Genomic DNA, 24320 nt, shown 5'->3' with positions numbered 1-24320 from the left:
ACTCTTAGAGGGCAGGTGTGGTGGGTAAAACTTGGCAAGATCACCAGAGTGCCCCTGAAGGTTGTGATTGGGTGGGTAACTGGTTGGAAACGTTTTGTTGGGTTTTTTTAATTTTAATTTTTCCTTTTACAGAGACAGAGTCAGAGAGAGGAATAGACAGGGACAGACAGACAGGAACAGAGAGATGAGAAGCATCAATCTTAGTTTTTCATTGCGCGTTGCAACACCTTAGTTGTTCATTGATTGCTTTCTCATATGTGCCTTGACCACGGGCCTTCAGCAGACCAAGTAACCCCTTGCTTGAGCCAGCGACCTTGGGCTCAAGCTGGTGAGCTTTTTGCTCAAACCAGATGAGCCCGCACTCAAGCTGGCGACCTCGGGGTCTCGAACCTGGGTCTTCCGTATCCCAGTCCAACGCTCTATCCACTGCGCCACCGCCTGGTCAGGCAACATTTTATTTTTGACCAATTTGCTTTTAGACCATGCGTCCAGAGCTGGAAGCAGGACTGGAAGAGGCACGAGAGTCCTCCCAAAGGAGCAGGTCTAGTAAATGTGGCAGAACTAATTGAAAAAAATTGGGGCAGAAATGCTAAAGCACCAACACATTAATGTACTGCTCACAGAAATTAGGGGATATTTTATCACTTTATATTCATTTTGAAATTTTCCCTAATTTTTGTGAGCTGTATAGTTATGAACCAGTCATGGGTGAGAGAAAATGCCCACCGATGGCCTCTGTAGAGAAAAATGGTGAGAAAAGTGACAGCTTCTAAAAAAGGTATATTTGTCTCAAGGTACACAAAACTCACAATGTAGGTTTTCCTTCTTGAGTTTTTTTTTTATCTTTTTTTTTTTTTTTTTTGTATTTTTCTGAAGTGAGAAGTGGAGAGGCAGACAGACGCCAGCATGTGCTCCACAGGGATCCACCCTGCATGCCCACCAGGGGGCAATGCTCCGCCCATCTGGGGTGTTGCTCCATTGCAACTGGAGTCATTCTAGAGCCTGAGGCGGAGTCCATGGAGCCATCCTCAGTGCCCGGGCCAACTTTGCTCCAGTGGAGCCTTGGCTATGGGAGGGGAAGAGAGACACAGAGAGAAAGGAGAGGGGGAGGGGTGCAGAAGCAGATGGGCACTTCTCCTGTATGCCCTGGCTAGGAATCGAACCTGGGACATCCACATGCCAGTCTGATGCTCTACCGCTAAGCCACCTGGCCAGGGTCTAAAAAATTGATCTTAAAAATATATTGAGCTTGACCAGGCGGTGGTGCAGTGGATAGAGTGTCGGACTGGGATGCTGAAGGACCCAGGTTTGAGATCGTGAGGTCGCCAGCTTGAGCGCGGGCTCATCTGGTTTGAGCAAAAGTTCACCAACTTGGACCCAAGGTCGCTGGCTCGAGCAAGGGGTTACTCCGTCCGCTGAAGGCCCGCAGTCAAGGCACATATGAGAAAGCAACCAATGAACAACTAAGGTGTCGCCACAAAAGACTGATAATTGATGCTTCTCATCTCTCTCCGTTCCTGTCTGTCTATCCCTATCTATACCTCTCTCTATCTCTCTGTCTCTGTTAAAAAAAAAGAAAAGAAAAATCTAATCAGGTAAACATTAATAAATAATCTTTAATATATATATATATATATATATATATATATATATATATATATATATATGTTGAGCCTGACCAGGCGGTAGCACAGTGGATAGAGCGTCGGACTGGGATGTGGAAGACCCAGGTTCGAGACCCCGAGGTCGCCAGCTTGAGCGCAAGCTCATCTGGTTTGAGCAAAGCTCACCAGTTTGAGCCCAAGGTCGCTGGCTCGAGCAAGGGGTCACTCGGTCTGCTGTAGCCCCCGGTCAAGGCACATATGAGAAAGTAATCAGTGAACAATTTAAGGAACCGCAGTTGATGTTTCTCATCTCCGTTCCTGTCTGTCTGTCCTTATCTGTCCCTCTCTCTGACTCTGTCTCTCCCACAAGAAAAAAAAATGTATTGAGTTACACATGTTTATAGTGTCATAAAGATGAGAAAGCACCAACATATGGGAAATAAAAGGGAAAGGCCCCTTTCACACCCATCCCTACCCCCACACGCTGAGCAAACTGCCCTCCTCCCAGAGGCAGACACATCAGTCAGTTTGGCGTTTGAATTTACATGCATGTGGTTGTAGACATATGGTTTCTTAAATGTTTTACACAAGTGAAGTACTTAATAAATAGTACACGCTAAACCAGGGGTCCCCAATCTGCGGGCCGCATGTGGCCCCCTGAGGCCATTTATCCGGCCCCCACCGCATTTCCGGAAGGGGCACCTCTTTCATTGGTGGTCAGTGAGAGGAGCATAGTTCTCATTGAAATACTGGTCAGTTTGTTGATTTAAATTTACTTGTTCTTTATTTTAAATATTGGATTTGTTCCTGTTTTGTTTTTTTACTTTAAAATATGTACAGTGTGCATAGGGATTTGTTCATAGTTTTTTTTATAGTCCGGCCCTCCAACGGTCTGAGGGACAGTGAGCTGGCCCCCTGTGTAAAAAGTTTGGGGACCCCTGCGCTAAACTGTACAAGTCATTCTTTGATAGGTACAAGTTCAGGGAAGGGCACACCAGATAGAGGGGACAGTGTAGGCAAGACCTGGAGGCTACACATTACGGGGCATATTGTGGCGAGTAGATAAACAGGATTAAAACGGTGTGTGTGTGTGAGAGAGAGAGAGCGAGGGAGATCGGTCACATCAGACTATGCTGTGCGCTCCCTAAGTCTCAGTGCCTTAACAAAGGATTGGCTCCCTTCTCCCCACCTCCACCATGACAGTCTGAGGTGTCAGGTGGCTCTCCTCCAGCAGCGAATACGGGGTTCCGTGCTTTCACGCTGGAACCAACCCCTCTATTTGGGCGTCTTTGGTCTCCATGGAGCGCACCCTGACTCTTACATGCCTGGGACCGGAAGTGACGCGTATGACGTATGACGCTCACGCTTTTCCCACAGTGAGAACGCCATCATTCCAAGCTAGTATGGGGGAAGCCGGGACAAGCGGTTTGCGAGTGCGGAGACACATCTCGGCGGCTCTATAGACGCGTGGAGACTGTTCCAGGGCGGATATACATTTAGATCTTGAGAGCCCTGTGCTGGGCACTTGGGGTAGAGCTGTGAATAAGCTAGACATGGTCCTTGCCCTTACGAAGCTCCCGGTCTAATGTGGGAGACACGTAATTGCGAATTATGAGAAAATGGAAGAAAGAATATATAGCACTTGGAGAGTGTGCATCAGCCAGACTTTTATTTTTAGACATTATTTTGTAATTGCAAAAAACAACAAACACCCAAGACAGAGATTGTCTTATTACCATTTTGTTGGTGGTGTCTTCATGTCCTTGCTTATGTCATGTACACTTCCAACCTATATACACTCCCAGTTTGCCCTTTTAGTGAACTCAGTCAGACCGGTAGCTGATTGGTTAAACAAAAGTTAGGTAAACTAGATTATTTGAGAAGAACATATCTGTATCAGGATAGTCTGGGTTATGTTCTAATAACAACCCCCAAATTGCAATGGGTTTTCTCAGTCATGCTAGGTGGAGATCTCATTCATGCTAAGATATCTCAAATATTGCCAAGTAGCATTGGAAGCCATGCTACTCAGTAATTAAATGCTGCAGACTGAATTCACATGTCACTATTGCTCCAATTTCATTGGCCAGAGTTAATCACATGACCCCACAACCATAATGGCACCTCCTGGAAGTCTTTCCATTCCTGGGCAAGTAGAGAGTTAGAAATATATGGCAAATGTTCTAATGACCATCTAAACACTTTAAATGTTTTTATTTTGATTAAGAACATTTAAACAGACATCTCTAAGTAGGACTAAGACCTTTCATTTAAGTGTTGGTTTCTCAGTTATCATACAATATATTCTTGTATAAGTTATACCCACAAATCATGAGTCATATATCATTTCCAGAGGGTTTTTTGTTTTGAGAGAGAGAGAGAGAGAGAGAAAGAGAGAGGAAAAGAGAGGGAATAGAAGCATCATCTCATAGTTGTGTCAGTTTAGTTGTTCACTGATTGCTTCTCAAGTTTTTTTGTGTGTGTGCGCCTGTGTGTGTGTGTGTGTGTGTTTTTTTTAAGTGACTTGAAAACCTAAACACTTAGGTAGCAAACCAAAGGCTGGGTCTTCCTAGGTTTTTATGAGCTTTTTTGTTCAATCATTTACATTTGCTTTGCTTGCAGCTAATTTGGCAGCATTCTTTTTTAAAGCAACTCACCTTTATTCTTCCAAGTGCAGGCAACCTGGTTTGCATATAAACAACTCTTTTGTATTAATATTTCACTGATTTGATAGGACTAAGTTATTAATTTAGGAACAACTGGCATAAACAGGTTTGGTAACAGACAGTTCCTTCTGAGGAATTGTGCAGCTAACAGATGGGAGCAAAATTACTTAGTCATAATAGCCTGCTAGCTTGGGCAGCAGGTTTTATAGTTGACGTGAAGTGTCTTTCGAACTGGCACACTGGGCAAGCAAGATAGCTTAAGAGTGCTGCTGTACGGTAGTGTTACTAACAGAATCTCAGCCTGTGTTTTCCATTTACATTCTGACATGTTTTCATTTTGCTCATGCTGGAGTGTATCCTGGTCTACCTTTCTTAGACATGCTTAGGCAGTCATGGGAATTCATACCCATACATGTGTCCTGATGGAATCTGGAAGGGGAAGGCATCAACTAGGTGGAGAGCAGGAAGGATGATCAGTCTGGAGACAGCAGCAGGGGCCACATGAAGCTGGGCCTTACAGGAGTTTATATTTAAATTTAAGGGCATTGGGAAGCCATTGGAGTGTTTAGATTAGTGGAATCAGAGAAGAGGCAGCAAGAGTTAGGAGACTCTCATCCTGGCAAGAGATCCTGATGGCTTGGACCAAAGAAATTGGTAAGGAATGAGGATTTGGGGAGATCAAGGAGGCTTCTGTCCCTGTGGTTCTTTCTTCCTGCTGCCAGTAGTCAGGTGTTCTGACATGAGTGATTGTTAGAGCTTCAGAGGTACCTGTTGATATCTAACTTGTAGGTTGGGCCCACAGAGCACTGACTCCCCATTTGGCCACAATCTAGGTCCGGCCCCTCAAGGCCTGACTTCTAAAGGGGTGGAATGTCCCAGCCTCTACCGACACACATGTTCTTTGTAATCACGTTCATTCTCATTGTTACTCAAAAGCTGAGGACTCCCAAAGTTTTATCTCCAGATTCCTCTATCTGCATTGCTTGGTCAACGTCTCAAACAGGAGTAGGGATTTCCCCGCCCTGTTCCTCCTATAGCCAGCTCCCTTTCACCAAACAGCATAAACCTTGGCATTATCCTTCACACCTCTCTCTCACTGTCTACATAAGTTCTTTGGGTTCCAGCTTAAAAATAAATTGTGAAAATGACTGCCTCTGCTGTGGCCACCCTGCCTGCGACCCATTCCATGTGTCCTCTCACCTGGGTTATGGCCAGTTTCCTTTCTGCTCTCCTTCTAGTGCCCTACAATCTTATTTACAACCCAGCAGACAGAGGGGTCCCTAAAAAACGTTTTAAGCCTGACCAGGTGGTGGCACAGTGGATGGGACTGTTGGGCTGGGACGCAGAGCATCCAGGTTCAAAACTCCGAGGTTGCTGGCTTGAGAGCAGGGTTGTTGGCTTGAGCCCAAAGGTCACTGGCTTGAGCAAGGAGTCACTCACTCTGCTGTAGCCCTCACCCCCCCGTGGAGGCATATATGAGAAAGCAGCCAATGAACAATGAGGGTGCCACATCGAAGAATTGATGCTTCTCATCTCTCTCCCTGTCTGTCCCTCTCTCTGTCTCTGTCACACACAAAAAGTTTTAAGTATTTCAAGTTATTTTTTAATTAGGTAACACATATGGTAAAAATTTCAAACAGTCTAAAACAGTACAGTCTCCTTTGCACTCTTGTACCCCCACCTCCCCCTTCCTCCTCCTCAGAGGTGACTATGGATCCCAGATTCTGTATATTTGTATAGAGATTGTGTAAATGACTCTATGCACCCAATGAATGGTTTGTTTTAAAAATGTAAATGATCCATGTATCAGAGACACCCGAATAATACTATTTTTTAAAACAAAACAACAAATAATGTAAATGAGACTGTCACTCCCTTGCCAAAAACCTTTTGGTGATTCCCCAGTAAAATGATACTAAAATCCAAATGCCATCCCAACGCTACAGGGTCCCTCCTACTTGTGGCATCTGGCCCCTACCAACTTCCACAGCTCCCTTCCACCCTCATCCGCTCCCGACTCACTGGGCTCCCTTGTTTTTCTTCTACTCTCAGGATTTCTGCCTTTGCTGTTCCCTCATTTAACACACTCTTTCAGCTTATGCAAAATTGCAGGCTGCTCAGTGACTGTTTTTACTTCTGTGGTCGCCATCCCATCCTTCTGTGCATTTGCGCTATTTAACACATCACAAACTACGATGATGTGTGTTCCTCCGTGGAGCATGGGCTCTGTGATGGACCTAGTCTGTCATCACAATATACTCATTGCCTAGCACATAACTGGAAATGATTAAAAGTAAAAAACAAATATTTAAAATCGTCACTGTGCCAAGTAACGATCCTAATACTTCACACTCATTTGAGCCTCATAACCACTTTGGGGTTAGCAAATATCCAAGTTTAAGGAACAGGGAAAATGAAGCAAAAAAATCTTACACATCCACTAATAAGTGAACATGCAGTCATTTACTTGAGTGAATGAGGGAATCAATGAATGGCCGTGAGAGGAGGGTGTAACTGTAAGAAGTAGCAGAGAGGTGGGCGGAGCCTAAGGCGAGGGGCCAATGGGCACACAGCTGTCACGGCGCCTCTTGAGGCCGCGGGCCCTGCCCTGGCTGCGCGAAGCCCACTGGGAGTTGTGGTCTCCTACCGACCTAGCCACGTCACGGCCTTCAAACCTTAAGTCCTCCCCTTGTTCATGGTACGACCCGTATCCCCACACCTCTAGGTAGGTTTCCTCGCCCTCAAGCCCATTAGTCTTTCCTTCCCTTCTCCTGAGAGCTCTTGTAGTCCTCGGGCTCCGCGGGCCCCAGACTCGAGGTAAAAATCTCTGGATCCCACCCCCCAGCCCGGAGCCAACTTAGTATCGTCTTTTACGTTCATCTGTTACCCCCTCCACCCTTTGGTATGGTCTTCCCCGCCACGGTACCCTGAAGTTGTTTCTCGCACGTCCTCTTAATTTCTCCCGCCCTGCTCGAGCAGCCCATTGTGTCTCCCAATTACCTCTTCCGGGCCCCGCACACCCTCTCCGTTCCCTGAGCCCCCCCAGCAATATTTTGGTACACCCCGGCCACGCCCCCTCTCGGACGCTCTTGGTATGCGCCGTGCTCCCCCGCTCGCCGCAGTAGTTCGGCCGCGGCGACCCCTGTCCGGCGGCGCGTCCCCCGCGCTTGGTACAACCCATCCCGACTCCCCCGGAGCCGCGCGCCCGCACCCCTCAGTCGGTGGAGCCCGTAGCCCCCTCCGCGGCCCGTGGCACCCTTAGTCTGCTCGGCACGCGCCCGCCATGGTCCGTCCGCGCCGCGCCCCGCACCGCTTCGGCGCTGGGGGCCCCCTCGGGGGTCGCGGCCGCCCCCCGCGGCCCCTCTTGGTGCGTGCCGCCCGTTCGCACTCCTGGCCGGCCAGTCCCCGGGGCCCTCAACCGCCGCGGATTCGGGCCCGCTCGGCCCCTCCCATGGTGAGCCCCCCGCCGTTTTTCCAGAGCCTTCCACGGCCCCGCCTCCGGGCTCCCGTCTTTGTCCGCGACCCCCTCCTCTCTGGGGTCTCTGGGTGTCCCCGAAGGGTGGTCCTGCCTGCCTGAAGCCGGGTTCCCCCGTGGAACCCCTCGGTGGTACGCGCCGGGCTCTCCCCTTTGTTACGCGCAGGGGCCGGGGTGGCGGGGGTGGGGTACGCGGGCGGGGAGGGCTCGAATTACTGCTGACTCCGTGGCCGGATTTAAACGCGGGGTGGGGGGCTAGCGGGCGGACCGACGATGGCCGGCGTGCGCGCTTGTTTTTCCAATTGGAAAGTTGGTCTCTTTCCGGGCAAGAAATCTGGCGATGAAGAAGGGGTCTGAAGCCGGCGGCGAGAGGGATCTCATCCTGCCCTCGCGCGCCCAGGTGTTGCACCGGGGGCATTCTGCCCGGCGCCCGTGTCATGTGCGCCCAGGATTTGCACGAGCTCCCAGGTGTGAGATGTCCTCACGCGCAGTAACAAGCCCAGACTTTAAACATAAACTAAACATCTAGCATTGCTGGCACATGAAGCTGCACATGCTTTCCCCGGCCTTGAAACATGCACGTACTTTTCGAAATCTTAATAAAAGCCTATCTGGAGCGGTAAGCCTCCACGTCCTGACGTTTCGCGCACAGCCGAACCGTACACAAACCTGCCCAGGGGTGCGTTTTACCCTAGGCTGACGGTGAAGTTCACTTCTCAACTACACCGCCCCAACGTTGTGCATGGCACGGAGCTGTGCTGGCTCCATACAAGCTTTAACCAGGCTTTCTTCGATTTTACACACCCAGACAATGAGCGCCTCCTTAAACTCAAACATCCCCCTTTTCTCCACTGCCTTCCCCTTTCATGGGTATTCACATCTTATTTGTTCAAAGGCACTTACTGGCCCCTTAAACATCCCTCCTCATTAAGGTTTTCACCCTTTCAAGTACCAGATAGACTTTCCTATGCGGTAAACAACAAATCGGAGGTTGATGCACAGCTCAATTGTGCAAACACTCGACCAGATGGGAGATTTCTTTTAGTGTTGCGCTTAAGCCTAACCCTTGACCTGGTCATGATGTTTGTTGCAGGTGTCCCTCCGTTTAGGCAAGCATCCCTGGTCTTTACACTGTGGACCAAAATTTCTTTCAAGTCCTGTGTGGTCAGCCCGCTCTCCCAGATAAGCAGACTTTCAACACGTGTCCCTAGAGCTTGCACCGACTGAGCGAGTCTGTAGTCTGTCTACCTGGATCCTCCGGCTGAGTGCTTTCACTACATTTCCCCCGAGTTTTGTGCCTGCTCTGCGGTGCATACAGATGGAGGGCTTCGATACCTGCTCTCTGTCTCAGACACACTTCAGCACTGAACACACGCACGTTCTGCACCCCCGCTTGTCTCCCACAACTGCCCGAGGGGAGAGCATGCTTGCTTGCTTAAGATTTTTGTGCTTTTTTTGTGCTTCCCTCAAAAATAGAACTTTCCCTGCCTGTCATTCTGGGACAGAAGATATCTGTATGCTTAATAAGAAATTTGGAAATGCCTATTAGTAATAAGATGGAAATTAACAACTATAAGGCCTTTTTTTCCTTTTTTTTTTTTACAGAGACAGAGTCAGAGAGAGGGATAGATAGGGACAGACAGACAGGAATGGAGAGAGATGAGAAGCATCAATTATCAGTTTTTGTTGCGACACCTTAGTTGTTCATTGATTGCTTTCTCTTAATGTGCCTTGACCGTGGGCCTTCAGCAAGCCGAGTAACCCCTTGCTCAAGCCAGTGACCTTGGGTCCAAGCTGGTGAGCTTTGCTCAAACCAGATGAGCCTGCACTCAAGTTGGTGACCTCGGGGTCTTGAACCTGCCCCCCCCCCATCCGAGTCTGATGCTCTATCCACTGGGCCACTGCCTAGTCAGGTTTTTTTGTTTATTTCCTTCCTGCCTGGAGGCACTCACTAGTGAGGTTTTCAGGGGGTTTCTGCTGCAAGGCTGTTTGAAGCCTTCTCGTGTTGGGTTTGAGATGTTTTTGATTTACAAAAGGGTGGCTGGGAGAGAACCCTGTGAGCAGCATGTGTAGCTTTCCTTGGCTTTATTGCTAGAACATTCTGGTGTTCTGCAAATGTTCTTAAGACACTGTGAGACCCCTCCAGGTGTTGTCATGCTGCCTCCATACGCCCCCGCCCTGCCCTTGAGGTAGTTCTGTACTTTGTGTGCTTCTGGTCCCCGCAACCCTGGGATCAGTCTGATAGGGCTTCATCCTGGCGTGCAGTAGGCAGGAGGGAGGGCCTGCAACTGCCCAGAGAAGTTGGTGGGAGCCAGAGGGAGAATCTGTACTTTCTCTTGACAGTCAAGAGGAGCCTTGGAAGGGCCTGGAGCGTGGGCGGGATGGGGCAGACCAGTGTGCCAGATAAACAAACGGACACAGCCTGGGCTGGCTTGTGTGTTGCGGGGGCTTTGAGGAGACCCTGGACCCAGAGAGTTGGCTTCTGTATTGGGTCTCCGTAGAGAGACCAAAACTTGATCAGGCTGGGAGGGTAAGTGGGCGGAGCCTCCCAAGGCTGGTGGGACTGTATTCCAGGTTTAGAGCTCAGCGGGAGCAAGGGCTGGAGGGGGACGCAGGACCTCGCATGGACTAGTGTTGAGGAGACAAATGGGCTGGGGGGTGGTGCAGAAAACTGAAATCAGCTAGGCAGGGCCCTGACCCTTGGGACAAGTGGTTTGGACGTGGTCCTGGGTGTTTCTGAGAGGGAAGTTTTGGTCTGATCATGGAAATGTCCTTTGTGGGTTTTGTGGGTAACGGCGTGCCCTTGTGGTTGCCCCAGCCTCAGTTTCCCCACCTCTCTTCCTCAGCAAGGTGCTCGGGTCTTTGGGGCCCTGGGTCCTATCGGTCCCTCCTCGCCTGGACTCGCCCTTGGGGGCCTGGCGGTAGGCGAGCACCGGCTCAGCAATAAGCTGCTGGCCTGGAGTGGTGTCCTCGAGTGGCAGGAGGTGAGCGGTCAGTGTCCGATCCCCATGAGTCCCTGTGGAGCTGGGGCTGCCTCAACAGTTTCCATGGCCCTTACGGGTGGGGGCAGGCCTGGGCATCCAAGCTGTCAGTGAGACCCTCGCTCCCACCACAGAAGCGCAGACCCTTCTCGGACTCCAATGCGAAGCTAAAGCGGACCCTCCCCTGCCAGGCCTATGTGAACCAGGGCGAGAACCTGTGAGTGCCCGGCGGGGGGAGGCGAGGGGGCTGGGGCTGGCAGCCTCCCCTGACCCTCTCCTACCACAGGGAGACCGACCAGTGGCCACAGAAGCTGATCATGCAACTGATCCCACAGCAGCTGCTGGTGAGACCCGCCCCTGCCCCCCAGCCTGTCCCCTAGAGCGCCCCTAACCCCTAGCCCTGACCTAGCTGTGCCCTTGTTGCCCCCAGACCACTCTGGGCCCCCTGTTCCGCAACTCCCAGCTGGCGCAGTTCCACTTCACCAACCGAGACTGTGACTCGCTCAAGGGGCTCTGCCGTGTCATGGGCAATGGATTCGTGAGTGGAATGGCGGGCATGGGTGGGCAGCTGAGGGCAGGGCAGGGGGCCATCTCGTCTAGGCAACTTGGTGGCAGCGCAGCACACAGTTCTGCCAGGCAGCCCAGGATGGGCCCCAGGTGAGCTCTCCTGCGGGCCGGGGGGAGTCGCTCGCTCACACCATCGTCGTGCCCCATGCCTGTCTGTGGTCAAGTCTCAGAAAGTGTCTTCAGTAGAGCAGAGGGCAGGCCCCTGCTTCAGGCTCCCGTGTCCTTCCAGGCCGAGCGCTGGCCACGGGGAATCTGAGTGGATGGAGGGACTGAGCTAGCTACCCCTCCTGGGATCCAGCGGGTGGCAGGGGCCTGGTAGACGAGGGTGGCCCGGGGAAGAGCGAGCTGAGAGGAGGGACAGGTCTGTGCTGGGGCTAGGCCTTCCCATCTGGCAGGTGGGGCTAACAGCAGAACTCCCCTAGGGGCCTGTGGGAGGAGTACACAGTAGGTTCTCAGTAAACACGACCTGCTGAAGTAGTCGGTTTGGGATTTGAACGAAGGTTATCAGGAGGTGAAACGTGACCTGGTTCCTATAGCCCCTGAGGTCTAGGCGTGGGGTTCAGCAGCACCCCCCTTCCCCCCCAGGGGTCTGGTTGTGGAACAAGGCGTGTATTGGGGGGGGATATGATGTCCAGGAAGTCCAGAGAGCTCGGCTCTGGGGTTCCCTCCAATCACTGCCTCCAGTGGGTGCTGTGTGCGCCCCGACTTCTGATGTCCAGGAGGAACCCCCCCCTGGCCTGGACAGACTAGAGGGTGTGGTGGCGTGGGGTCTCTTGTCTGACTGGTCACCCCTTCCCTCAGCATCCTTTGCTGAGGGCTTGCTTTGTGCCTGGTCCCTAGTTGCCTGGAAGATGGGCGTCATCCTCTTGGTCCTTGTAGTTCTGGGAGGGCCAGTGAGCATAGGCCCAGGGGGCCCGGGGTGGGTTCCCTGAGCGAGTGGACCCTGCGCTTGAGCCAGGGGACCAGAGGCAAGCAGACATCCTTGGGCAGTGTTCCCAGGTGGGCACATCTGTCAGGCTCATGGTCTCCCATGTCCTACCAAGGAGGCACAGCACCTTGGAGAGGCGTGTTCATGTGGCGTTTACTGTGTACACTACTGGTCATTGTACAGACAGGGAAACAAGTCCAGAAGTGGAAGGCAATTTGCCTGCGCTCTCACAGCTGGGAGGAAGCCGCGTCCCCGGGCCGGGCTGGGCCAAGCCCTCTGGCCACTGCCCTGGCAGTGTTTTGGCTGCACACCTCGTTTTGGGACCATGGGGTTGACTTTGAGGACTTCTGTCCCACGATGAGAAGGGCAGGCTCAGGTGAATCGGGGAAGGGCATTGGGCCCTCCTCAGGGCTCTAAGGTCCCTGACCTCTGCCCCCCCAGGCGGGCTGCATGCTCTTCCCCCACATCTCCCCCTGCGAGGTCCGCGTGCTCATGCTCCTGTACTCGTCCAAGAAGAAGATCTTCATGGGCCTCATCCCCTACGACCAGAGCGGCTTTGTCAACGCCATCCGGCAGGTCATCACCACCCGCAAACAGGTACGCCCCGGCCCCCGCACTGCGTGCCAGTGAGCCTCTGAAGGGTGGGACGACTAAGGAGGGTCCCCAGGGGGGAGGTATGTGGAGTGGGGAGCTGGGCACCCCGGGTGCTGTGTGCACCCTGACTCCTAATGTCCAGGGGGTAGCAGGGGCATGCTTGTCATGGGGAGGGCAGTGTGAGGCTGGGAGACCCTGCAGGGTGATCAGGCGTCTTACCAGTGTGTCCCCTTCACCCAGAAGTGTCCCAGTTCGTGCAACACGTTTTAGAGCTGCCAATTATTATAGGCAGATCACGGGCTTTGTACCCCAGGCTGAGGGGCTGGTACTTGTCCCGGGACATTGTGGGAGCCATGGGAGGTCTGGGGGCCAGGAGGCGCAGGTCTTACCCTGGGCTATAGCAGCCTGGAGGCCGAGCAGTGGAGGCAGGCAGTGCGCAGGCTCGGGACCACTGGACTGGCGGGGTAGGGGAAACTGGGTAGGGCCTGGGAGCCCCAACCTGTCTCCTCCTGCAGGCTGTGGGGCCCGGTGGTGTTGCAGGTCCAGTCCAGATCGTCAATAACAAGTTCCTGGCATGGAGTGGAGTCATGGAGTGGCAGGAGGTGAGCCCTGGGGTGGCCCAGGTCACTTAGGAACCAGTGTACCCCCACACACTCAAGGCCCCTCCCATTCCTGATGTTTCTCCTCCTCTCCCCAAAAGCCCAGGCCTGAGCCCAACAGCCGGTCGAAGAGATGGCTGCCGTCGCATGTCTATGTGAACCAAGGGGAGATCCTGTGAGTGTCAGGCAGGGGTGGAGGGAGCGTCTTGGCCAGACCTAGCTTCCTGACCCTCATCCCCTTGTGCCTGCAGGAGGACCGAGCAATGGCCAAGGAAGCTGTACATGCAGCTCATCCCCCAGCAGCTGCTGGTGAGCGAAGGGGGCGCAGTTCCAGGCAGCGGGTCACAGGGTGGGGGAGCTTCCCAGATGGGCCTGCGAGCGACCAGCTGCAGAGAGTGGTCTGGGTGGGCAGACAGCCCAGGAAGGCCCCAGACCGGAGCCTGGCGGGAGTGGCTTGGAGGCTTTGCAGGACCTGCCTGCGGGGTAAGCTGGCACTCGGCCTCAGTGCCAGCCCCGTGTGGGAGGGCTAAGTGGACGGGAAGCGTGGGTGTGGGCTGTCCAGGCTCCTGGGCCTCACGGAGCTGTCCCCGGCCTCCCTGCAGACCACCCTGGTGCCCCTGTTCCGGAACTCCCGCCTGGTGCAGTTCCACTTCACCAAGGACCTGGAGACGCTGAAGAGCCTGTGCCGGATCATGGACAATGGCTTTGTGAGTGAGCCGGGCGGCGGCGTGGGGGCAAAGGCCCAGGGGACAGAAGCGGTCAGCGCCACTGGGTGTTTAAACGAGTATGAGCTAAACAGAGGGATGCTGGCCTCAGAGCTGGCGGGGGTATGGCGGCAGCCCACAGTGACGCCATGTTTGCTGTGTGCCTGCACACACACTGCTTCCTAGTCCACACAGCTCCCACGGCGCTCTGTGGCTCTGTGCTGCCCTGACCCCATTTTACAGATGGGGAAAGTGAGGCACTGGGGCAGGGACTCAGGCCCTGAAGGCCCACATAGCCTGTCCCCTGCTGCTGCGCCTGCGTTGAGTCAGTGCCTGGGTGGCATCACCGGACACTTATTTGCCGCTGCCTGCTCTCCCAGGGGCAGGACCACCATCACTCTCATTTTCCAATGGAAAACCCCAGGGTCCGGGAGGCCCCTCGCCAGGCCGGGCGGCGGGTCTGCTCCCAGCCAAACACCGGGCCTCGGTCTCTCCTACGGCTCTGCTGAAACCCCCGCTGTTGCCGGCCACTTTCTGGACATCTGTAGGGGTATTGTGCTGTCTCCAGATTACCTATTTCTTTTAAATCAATGGAAGTAATCACAGTCATGGCGTCGGGTATCTGAGGGGCCGGTTATCTATTTCTTCGGTGACTAAGTTTAAAAGCACAGAGCGCCTGAGGGCCCCCTTGAGCCCGGCGTCGGCTCTCTTGCCCACTCGTGTGCAGGTCAGATGGCCGAATGTTGGCTCGGGTGTAGCGAGTGGGGCATGCGCTGGGCTCTCCCAAGGGCTTCCTCTTGGAGACCTGCCACCGCTGTCCCAGAGGCGGTACACACAGGGCCAGTGCTGAACTGGGGGTACCGCTGCTCCAGCCGTGGCTCCACATGCAGCTGGAACGGGATCTCCAGGGTGGCAGAGAAGCCTTCCGCCAGCGTCGGGGCCTCAAACTGCTTCCTGGTGACAGGGTGGTGAGGGCAGTGAGGCCCAGCATGTCGGGGCCTGCGGGTCCTCGTTTGGCTGACCTGTGATGTGGGGATGATGACTCCTGGCTTTGGAGAGACAGGAGCCAGGGGCCTGGATGGGGAGCACGTGGTCGCTGCCCTGTCAGCACTAGGCCTCGTCCCTGGCTGATATGGGCAGGCCAAGGGGAGCAGTTAAGTTGCTGGGCTTCCAGCATTCCTGAGCTCGCTGGCTCTGGGAGTTCATGGCATGAGGGACCCTTGGTGCCGGGTGTCTTTCCCAGCTGGACCTCTGTGCACAGCTTGGTCTGGTTGTGGCTGATCCTGCGTGCTGCACCCAGGCCCCGTTTCAGAGGCGTCTGTGTACTGGCCCCTCCGGCGTAGGTGGCGCTCCTGACAGCAGGTGCCTGTGTCCTGGGCTCTGCTGTGCAGAACGTGTTGGGCCCTACACAGTCTGGGTTTCTGTCACTGTGTCCCCAAACTGCAGCAGTAAGAGCTGTGAGGACTGAGCAGTTAGGACACACCTGGCTCGCACATGCGGCAGCTCCAGCTCTGTCTGTGGGACGCTGGCCTGAGCCCATTCCAGTGGGAAGGGCATCTGTGGCCAGGGCCACCGGTGACGCCTGCTCTGCGCCTGCCAGGCCGGCTGCGTGCACTTTTCATACAAGGCCTCGTGCGAGGTCCGCGTGCTCATGCTCCTGTACTCCTCGGAGAAGAAGATCTTCATCGGCCTCATCCCGCATGACCAGAGCAACTTTGTCAACGGCATCCGGCGTGTCATTGCCAACCAGCAGCAGGTTCTGCAGAGGAACCTGGAGCAGGAGCAGCAGCAGCGCGGGGTGAGGCTGGAGCACTGCCCCTCCCTCGTCCTCCCCTTCCCCCCCACTGCTGACTCTTCCCTGGCTTCTTCGCCCACAGATGGGGGGGTAGTGACCACCCCAGGCCTGGGCCCCTCCAGGAGTCACAGATGAGGCCCCCGCTGAGACTGGTGAGTGGCAGCCAGGTGGAGTGTGGGCTGGACTCAGGCACCCTGGGGGTTTGGGGAGTACTGTGACCCTGGCTTTGACAAGAGCAGAGGGGAGCAAGGGGCCTGGCAGTCCCTGATCCCTAGGAGACTCCAGCCCCCTCTCTTGAGTATGGGCAGGGAGAGGCACTTCCCTAGTCCCCAGAGCCATATAGGCTCACAGGTTCCGGCAGCCAAGTAGGGGGTCCCCCATTTATGCCACCCACTGTCCCCCTGCCCCAGGTCAGGTGCTTCTGAGAAGGGTTCCCTGAAGACTACAACTGCCCAGTGAGATGGAGGACAGTGTCCTGAGATGTCTTTGAGGACAGTTCCCACCCATGTATGTTTCCCCAATAAAGTCTTAAAAGCCCACAGGCCATCATCTCAGTGCCTGTAGCCCTGGCCCGAGAGCTTCATTCCTGGCCTTTGCAGGAGAGGTAGTTCATCCAGAGGTGGGCTCAAGTGCCGGCGCCAGCAAAATGCTACCCAAGCTTGAAGCAAAAACAGTGTTTATTGGAGGGCGGGTAGGGCTCAGCCCTCGGAGAACTGGCGGTACCGCTGCTCCAGCCGTGGCTCCACATGCAGCCGAAACGGGATCTCCAGGATGGCAGAGAAGCCTTCCGCCAGCGTCGGGGCCTTGAACTGCTTCCTGGTGACGGGGTCGTAAGGGCAGTGAGGCCCAGCACTGAGCCCCGTGACCGCCCTGGCAGGGCCGACCTATGGCAGTGCCTACCTGTAGCTGAACATGACCATGTCGGACACAGGGGCATGAGAGGAATCCGTCATCTCCCGGAACTGTGGGGGCAGAGGTCAGGCTGGTTAGGCTGGGGGTGGGCACGCTGGGGGTGCGGGGGCACGGGCACCCACCCGGTTGTTGTGGCGGGCGTGCTCCAGGGTGGCACTGAAGAGGAAGCAGCGGCAGGGGACGCCCGCATCTTGAGCACACTTGATGTACCTGTGGGGCCAGGACGGGCTGAGCTGGTCAGGAGCCCTGTGTGCACCCTGAAGAGGCCACCCAGGGCACCCTGGTACCTGGCCCGGCTCTGGGGGTCCGGGTTGGTGTTGTCGATCACGACCGGTTTCCTTTGCTTTAGAGTCGTCTCACACATGGCCACACAGCGCTGCCACGAACCCAGGGTGTCCTGGGGCACACAGAGAGCAAGTCACAGGGGTCAACAGGGACCTTGCCGGGAAAGGATGGGGTGGCAGGGGCAGAGATCTCAGAAGAGGTACAGGGGGACATCTCATAGGGAGATGAGCAGATAGAGCGGGGGCAGCCGGAACCCTACCCTGTTCACGTGGACATAGCCGGCAGACACCAGATGCTCCCGGAGAAAGGTGGACTTCCCGGCTGCGGGGGAAGGGCAGCATCAGTAGGAGGCCCAGGGCAGCCAGAGCTCCCAGGGATCGGTGGGGTCAGGGTGGCTCACCCCCAGGAAATCCCACAGCGATGACCACCTCAGGGTCGGAGCTCAAGAGGGAGCTAGACTCAGGCAGGAAGAGCGGCCCTGACGGGGAGACTGTCCTCTAGGATGTGGGAGGGCAGACAGAAGGAGTGAGACTCCACCCCACTCCACACCCCCCCCCCCAATCCACCGCCCCCATCATACCGACAGGCCTCACCGGGTCAAAGGCTGGGAGCTCGAAGCCAGCCACTGGCCACTTCAGGAAGAACTCCTCAGGTGTGGCAAAGGGCAGGCCCAGGTTGAGGGCAAACTGAGGATGAGGCTGGCGGTCAGGCGGAGCTCCAGGGGGCGGGGCAGGGCTCCAGGGGGCGGGGCGGGGCGGGGCGGGGCTCACCAGACGATCTGCACAGGAGAAGTCTTTCTTTCTCCCCGGAGCCCAGTTGGCTGGGCGTCCAGCTGCGTCTAGAATGCACAGAGGACCAGCAACCTTAGGGACCTAAGTGTCCCCCCTCATCAGTCCCAAGGAGCTGTACACTCCCCTCACACCAGGCCCTTACCTCCCACGAAGACACTGTCCCCAATGGAGATAGGCACACCATCATTTGCCTGAGGAAGGACAGGAGACTGACAACAGGCCATGAGGAACTTGCACCCACATCCATTCCCCTAGCAACGGGCTCCAGCAAGCATTGGGCTTGATCTCTAACCCCACGTCCAGTCGAAGTGCCAGTCCTGTTGTCTCCGCCTCTCCTCTGGACCAAGGTCTCCCCCTAGACTTAGTCCTTGCTGGTCTGTTCCTCTCACCACCGCCAGAGGGCACAGTGCCTACTGCAGACAGCCCTCCCTCAGGGTAAAAGTTGTCTGGTCCAGGCGCCCTGACAGTGTGACACCGGTTCCATCTGACCTGGCCCAGTCTCCCCTTATCAGCCATAAGGGCATCCTCACTGACTGTCCCTAAACACACGAGGCTCAGTACTTTGTACCTGCCGTCACTCCGGTCTGGAGTGTGGAGTGTTCTTCCAGAAACAAGACATCCACCTGACTCCCTCGCCACTTTTAGCTCTTCACTCTAGTGGCCCCTCTAACCCAGCTTCTGCCTCCTGCTGATTAAGTCAGTTTATATGTACCGCCTGCACCCTCCCTGTAGGCCAGGCTGTGGCACTTCAGACGAATGCACACACAAACACATGAACTGCTAACATCACCACTCTGGTCTTCAGTTCAAGATCACTGGCCTCACATACCAACATGACGCCACGAGGGCTTGTGGCTACAAACTGAGAAGGTAAAGACGATGGGAGGAGATGAGAGGGGGAGAGAAGCAGGGACCGTGACCTGGAGTGCAGAGGCTGGGCAGGGAGTGGGGGGGCTTTAAGAGGGGAAAGGAGGGCAACCAGGAGGCTGCAGTTCACCTGCTGCTGCAGGTGTTCCCACATGCCCGTCACCGGCTTCCGGTACAAGCCAGCATGCGTGGCCACCAGCACCTGTGGATCAGGTAGGGTCAGGTACCATTCCTCCTTGAGCACCCATAGTCCTTCAAGGACATATAGGATGACCTAAGGATGCCACACCACCCCTCACCAAAGGAGAGCTCCCAGTGCCCCAAAACTTGCCACTTAGGATGGGTTTTTGTTCACATAACCACACCCAGGATCTGCCTCCTCTCTGGGTCTCTGTGGCCCCCCCTCTGGAACTCTGCCCCCCCCTCAGGTCACTGTGCTGTATCCCCCTTCCCTGCCAGTCCCTTCTCTTTGTCCCATTCTCTCTGGAATTCTGCCTCCCTAGGCCTCTGTCCCCCTCCTCTCCAAGTCCCTGTATGCCTCTCTCTTGATCTCTGTCCCATTCTCTCCAAACTCCCCCGACCCCAGATACACACACCAGGACTCTAGACTTCTGCTCCAGCACTCTTGGTCTTAGATACCCACCATCCTTGTCCCTATATCTCAGAGTTACTGTCCCCTCCCTCTCTTCTGGGTCCCTGCCTCCCTCCTCTCTGGGTCTCTGTCTCACTCTCTTTGTCCTATTCTCTCTGGGTCCTTCTCCCCCAAATCCCTGTCCCATCTTTCTTGGGGTCTTTGTCCCCTGATAGTCCCAGTCTCCCTTGCAGCTGTACCTGAAAGGGGACTCCCAGCTTTTCGACCACAGCCTCCACCTTGGCCTTGAACTCCTCTGCGGACAGCTTCCCACGCCCAATGCCCATCTGGTTGGTGAAGATCACCAGCTAGGGAGCAGATGGGTGTCACCCAGGGCCCTCCTCACCTGGCCTGCCCCACAGCCTGGACCCAAACACGCACATCCACACCTTGTAGCCCTCGGCGTCCAGCTCCTGGAGCTTATGTGGAATCTCTCCGTACAAGATCCTAGGGTGGGCAGGGAAGTGGCTGGGTGACCTGGGGCCCGGAGGGAGCCTCACTCACCCCCTTCTGCCTCTTATCACCTCCAGTCACTGGGGCCAGTGGGAAAGACCTTCCCAGAGCGTGTGGAGATGAGGGTTCCATCCAGATCAAAGCCGGCCACCTGGCGTTATCAAGAAAAGAACAGCAGTGACACCTCTGATCCTCTCACCCATAGGCTGGTACACATCAACCCTGAGAGGCAGGGCCTATGACCACTGTCCCTTACAGATGGGGAAACTGAGTCAGTGAGCCTACACACCTTAAGCAAGGACAGTCACGGCAAGGACGCATCCCTGATGCCAGAGTGCAGAGCCTGGAATCTAACCTTTTTTTTTTTTTAATTTATTTTTTACAGAGACAGAGAGTGAGTCAGAGAGAGGGATAGACAGGGACAGACAGACAGGAACAGAGAGAGATGAGAAGCATCAAACATTAGTTTTTCATTGCGCATTGCAACCTTAGTTGTTCATTGATTGCTTTCTCATATGTGCCTTGACCGCGGGCCTTCAGCAGACCGAGTAACCCCTTGCTGGAGCCAGCGACCTTGGGTTCAAGCTGGTGGGCTTTTTCCTCAAACCAGATGAGCCCGCACTCAAGCTGGCGACCTTGGGGTCTTGAACCCGGGTCCTCTGCATCCCAGTCTGACGCTCTATCCACTGCGCCACCACCTGGTCAGGCTGGAATCTTCCCTTTATTGTTTCTTAGACCCCTATTTCAATCTTTTTTATTATTATTATTATTAATTTTGAGAGGAAAGAGAGAGAGAGAAGCAAGAAGCCTCAACTCCCATATGTGCCTTAGATCAGGCAAGTGCAGGGTATTGAACCGGCGACCTCAGTGTTCCAGGTCAACGCTCGATCCACTGTGCCACCACAGTTCAGGCATTTCAATCTTGACATTGGGGCTCATACCTTATCTGCCCTGACCTTCCCCACCTTGAAGGGCTAATCATGTAAATGAAGCAGGAGCTAAATTTTGTTTGGGTGCTAACTGCACATCAGGTTGTGCCATGTGGTTTTCATAGCTTCTCCATTTTCCTGGTGAAAGGGTCTCAGAGAATGTGGTATAACAGCATTTGAACTACAGTCTCTCTGGACCTAAGAAATACTCATCATAATAGCTCCTGCTAAAATGATCCTGATCATTGCTGTGGTTACAGGTGGTTACCATGGATCAGGCAGGAAGTGATATACACTGATTTGCCCCGATGCTTACAACAACCCCTTAATTTATCATCAGGTCCATTTCTCAAAGAAGTGGCGGCTAAGAGAGGTTGAGTGACCTGTCCAAGGCACAAAGCACACAGGATTGCGTCTCCACTCTGTGGTGGCTCCCTCAGCCCCCAGTTTGGCCCTCACCTTGCCACGAGACTTCACCCCAGATGCAGTAAACACTAGCAGCTTCTGGAAGCTCTCCCAGCCAGGGGATGACTTTCGCAGTCGTTTTTTCTGCTGCTCAACCTCCTCCTCTTCGTTTGGGGCCACCGGAGGGGTGCCAGGTGGAGTGTCTGGCTGGGATGCTGGCGTGCTGGCCTCTTGCCAGCGCAGGGTCAGCGGGTAGAGGCCATTGACCAAATACAGTGTGTCCCCCACCCCCAGAAAGCCCTCCAATCCAGGTTTCAGCTCCTCAGTCCCAGCAGTTGAGGGGTTAATTCCTAGCTGCAAAGAAATAGAGAAGTGGGGGGCCTGACTCCACTCAACTCAGGATACCCTCCAATCAACTCAGGATAGGACTTGCCTCTCTCCACCCGCCAATCAGACCTGTAAGCCCTGCCCCTTCACTGGGTACCACCAATCAAGGCTTCGGGGAAGTTACAGGTATCAGGTCTTATCCAATTTAAATGTGGATAGCTACTGCATTGAAGCAGACACCACCTGGGGACTTCTTACCTGCTTCCCTCCCGTCCAGATATTCCCAATGGCCTGTTCCCCGCGGGGTTGTGATTTCTCCCAGACCCCACCTCCAGGCTTTGCTGAGGAACTGGTACCTGTTTCACAGCCACGGTCCGAGTCTCAGGGTCTGCGACCAGCTCCACTGAGAAGTGAGAATGTAGAGTCAGGATATTCACCCCCATGTGATTGTTTCACTACCCGGGAGCATGGCCAGCGTCAGGCCACAGGATGGCGCCACAGCACCCAGTCAGGAGGAGGATGCAGTTCATTTCTAAATGGGATTGACTCACTCCTTGATATGCAATGCAGTAGCCAGATAAAAGGCCTGAGGACTGCTGTGACGCTGGTCTTTGCCTAGGGACAAGGCGGGCCTTTTTCTGCTTAAAACTGGCTTCTCTTTGATGAAGAATGTGGCTACGTGCAGGTCCGGGCCTTGGTCCGTTACCACTCTTCCCTGCTTTAGCAAAAGGTACTTTCCTCCACAGGATCGGCTCTTTCCTTGGCAAGAGTCGTAGCCTGACTTAACCCTTCCTGGTGGCCTGAGAGCATCCTCTGCCCAGTGACAGTTGTCTCGGGATAGGCTCAGCACTCTCCCCCTCAGGAGTCTGCTGGTTTCTGGTTAGACACAGCCTTTCTCTTACTGTGTTCCCCAGTGGGCCCCTGCCAACTTTAGGGCTGGCTGCACCACAAAATTTCACTTGGTGGCCAAACATGTCCTTTACCGCACGCACTGACTGTTCATGTTCTTCAAAATGTGTTCCCGTTCCGGAAAAAGGCCACACCCCTCAGCTCAGGCCCCGGCCCCGCCTACCTTGGTTTCTGGAGCACTTCCGGTCGGTAACCTGGGTCAGGGGTCCCCGGCCCAGGACCAGGGCTTGCCGGTCCGTGGGCAGGAAGATGGGAGGTGCCCTCCCAGGGGCGCTCTCCAGCCACAGGCGGCCCTTGGCTTCCAGCTCGGCCATCCTGGGCGCAAGGCTAAGGGCAAATAGGGAAATAGGTTTGGATAGCAACTCGCCTTCACTTGCTACAGGAAGTCCCGCCTCTCCCCGTGCCCTTTACCAGGAATTTCCTCCATCAGCTAAAGGCTCGAGAAATCGCACCCACTCGCTTGTCCTGGGCTCGCGCCGTTTCCCAGATTACGACACTTGGGTCCGTCTCGGGGAGCCGGGACCCCTACGTCCCAGGGCAAAGGATGAGGACCTCGCACGCTCCCGCTTCGGCCCAATGCTCACCCGTGCTTTGGCTTACGCCCCACTTCTGACCAGGGAAGTCTTTCCCGCGAGGCACTCGGCCCGCTCCTCCGCCAGCCGACTTCTATTTTGCAGCGGACGGAAATAACTGGTGTAACACGAGGGGGCGAGATCTCCACGCCTGAAGCCCCGCCTCTTCTCAAACCTCCGAGGCCTATGGTCTGGTCCCTTGCTGCAGTGAGGCTCATGCCGGTAGGGGGCGAGGGTCCTCTGTTGAAGATTCTTTCCACTAAGATATCTCATTCCCTTTGCTTGAGATAGTTAAAGCGGGAAGTTTTCTTCTTCACTTAATGGTTATTGGGCAGTTGAAGAAACCACCGTCCCTGATAGCACCTCTACCTTTGATGCTGCAGTTTTCTCATCGATAAAGTGGGGATAATCGTTTTCACTTCGTGCAGTTACTAGGAAGATTAAAGGAGTTAATACCCGTGAATAATTTATAAAAGTATTTGGGTGGTAGTGTGCCCTGCTTGTCCTGCCCGCTGTTAGCATTCCTCCGTGGGTTATCTGATGAGACGGAGAGTCCTTGTTTACTTGACCCAGCCCTAACTTCAGACTAAGTGCCACTCCATCTCTAATCTCCGCCTGCTTTATGGCAGAACACTCCCAGCCTCACCTGCAGTTTTTGCTCTAGATCAGGAGGAGGCCTTGCTGGGGACTACATAGAAGACCAATTACGATTCCAACACTCCCCTCATTCCCCCCTACCAGGAAGACTGGGGCTCTAGTGAACAGATCTCCCACTGCATGAATGTCCATTTTCTTATTTGTAAAGTGGGGACAATAATTCAAAATCCCAGCTATGGGGAAGGGGGAAAGAAGGAAAAGGTGGGGGGAGGGGAAGGGCACAAAATAAAAACCAGATAGGTGCCTGACCAGGCAGTGGCACAGTGGATAGAGCGTCGGACTGGGATGCAGAGGAACCAGGTTCGAGACCCCGAGGTCGCCAGCTTGAGCGGGGGGGGGCTCATCTGGTTTGAGCACAAAGGCCACCAGCTTGAACCCAAGGTCGCTGGCTCCAACAAGGGGTTACTTGGTCTGCTGAAGGCCCGCGGTCAAGGCACATATGAGAAAGCAATCAATGAACAACTAAGGTGTTGCAATGTGCAACGAAAAACTAATGATTGATGCTTCTCATCTCTCTCCATTCCTGTCTGTCCCTGGCTCTCCCTCTCTCTGACTCATTCTCTCTGTAAAAAAATAAATAAAATTAAAAAAAAAAAACCCAGATAGGTGATGGAAGACAATTTGACTTTGGGTGATGGGTATACAACATAATCAAATGTCAAAATAACC

General features: G+C 54.5%; 2 protein-coding genes across 7 annotated transcripts; one reads left to right on the top strand and one right to left on the bottom strand.

The window, feature by feature from the left end:
• Positions 1 to 6902: 6902 nt before the first annotated feature.
• On the top strand, positions 6903 to 16467 carry PTOV1 (PTOV1 extended AT-hook containing adaptor protein). Of its 3 annotated transcripts, none has more exons than XM_066271493.1 (13): positions 6903 to 6995; positions 10592 to 10729; positions 10861 to 10943; positions 11013 to 11070; positions 11157 to 11264; positions 12663 to 12818; positions 13331 to 13417; positions 13516 to 13589; positions 13666 to 13723; positions 14017 to 14121; positions 15719 to 15916; positions 15996 to 16065; positions 16324 to 16467. In XM_066271493.1, exons 4-12 carry the CDS (start codon positions 11044 to 11046, stop codon positions 16005 to 16007), a joined length of 825 nt encoding a protein of 274 aa, XP_066127590.1. In that variant the 5' UTR covers positions 6903 to 6995; positions 10592 to 10729; positions 10861 to 10943; positions 11013 to 11043; the 3' UTR covers positions 16008 to 16065; positions 16324 to 16467. The 3 variants fall into 3 exon arrangements, with proteins under 3 accessions (XP_066127590.1, XP_066127589.1, XP_066127588.1); XM_066271492.1 differs by lacking the exon at positions 6903 to 6995 and adding an exon at positions 7010 to 7087; XM_066271491.1 differs by lacking the exon at positions 6903 to 6995 and adding an exon at positions 7342 to 7724.
• Positions 16468 to 16571: 104 nt separating this feature from the next.
• PNKP (polynucleotide kinase 3'-phosphatase) lies at positions 16572 to 23733 on the bottom strand. Of its 4 annotated transcripts, none has more exons than XM_066271485.1 (17): positions 23007 to 23733; positions 22586 to 22749; positions 21870 to 21916; positions 21241 to 21540; positions 19924 to 20003; positions 19789 to 19846; positions 19600 to 19707; positions 18899 to 18970; positions 18044 to 18092; positions 17881 to 17948; positions 17704 to 17796; positions 17511 to 17607; positions 17370 to 17431; positions 17113 to 17222; positions 16948 to 17035; positions 16814 to 16875; positions 16572 to 16729 (listed from the first exon to the last, which is right to left on the bottom strand). In XM_066271485.1, exons 1-17 carry the CDS (start codon positions 23210 to 23212, stop codon positions 16612 to 16614), a joined length of 1782 nt encoding a protein of 593 aa, XP_066127582.1. In that variant the 5' UTR covers positions 23213 to 23733; the 3' UTR covers positions 16572 to 16611. The 4 variants fall into 4 exon arrangements, with proteins under 4 accessions (XP_066127582.1, XP_066127585.1, XP_066127584.1 ...); XM_066271488.1 differs by having other exon boundaries at positions 22834 to 23147; XM_066271487.1 differs by having other exon boundaries at positions 22875 to 23147.
• Positions 23734 to 24320: the final 587 nt, after the last annotated feature.

This window comes from Saccopteryx bilineata, chromosome 3 (genome assembly GCF_036850765.1).
Source record: "Saccopteryx bilineata isolate mSacBil1 chromosome 3, mSacBil1_pri_phased_curated, whole genome shotgun sequence".
In the NCBI taxonomy this organism is placed as follows: domain Eukaryota; kingdom Metazoa; phylum Chordata; class Mammalia; order Chiroptera; family Emballonuridae; genus Saccopteryx; species Saccopteryx bilineata.
The sequence above is the reverse complement of the archived record's forward strand: the minus strand, read 5'-3'. Positions and strand labels throughout refer to the sequence as shown.

Excerpts from the sequence above, each read along its gene's own strand:
- PTOV1 (XM_066271491.1), top strand. The coding sequence starts at position 7,554 with ATGGTCCGTCCGCGCCGCGCCCCGCACCGCTTCGGCGCTGGGGGCCCC. Across the intron at positions 12,819-13,330 it reads TCATCACCACCCGCAAACAG|GCTGTGGGGCCCGGTGGTGT; the intron begins GTACGCCCCGGC and ends CTCCTCCTGCAG. Across the intron at positions 14,122-15,718 it reads GGATCATGGACAATGGCTTT|GCCGGCTGCGTGCACTTTTC; the intron begins GTGAGTGAGCCG and ends TGCGCCTGCCAG.
- PNKP (XM_066271485.1), bottom strand. The coding sequence starts at position 23,212 with ATGAGCCTCACTGCAGCAAGGGACCAGACCATAGGCCTCGGAGGTTTG. Across the intron at positions 18,093-18,898 it reads GGGAACACCTGCAGCAGCAG|GCAAATGATGGTGTGCCTAT; the intron begins GTGAACTGCAGC and ends GTCCTTCCTCAG. Across the intron at positions 16,730-16,813 it reads ATGGTCATGTTCAGCTACAG|GAAGCAGTTCAAGGCCCCGA; the intron begins GTAGGCACTGCC and ends CCCCGTCACCAG.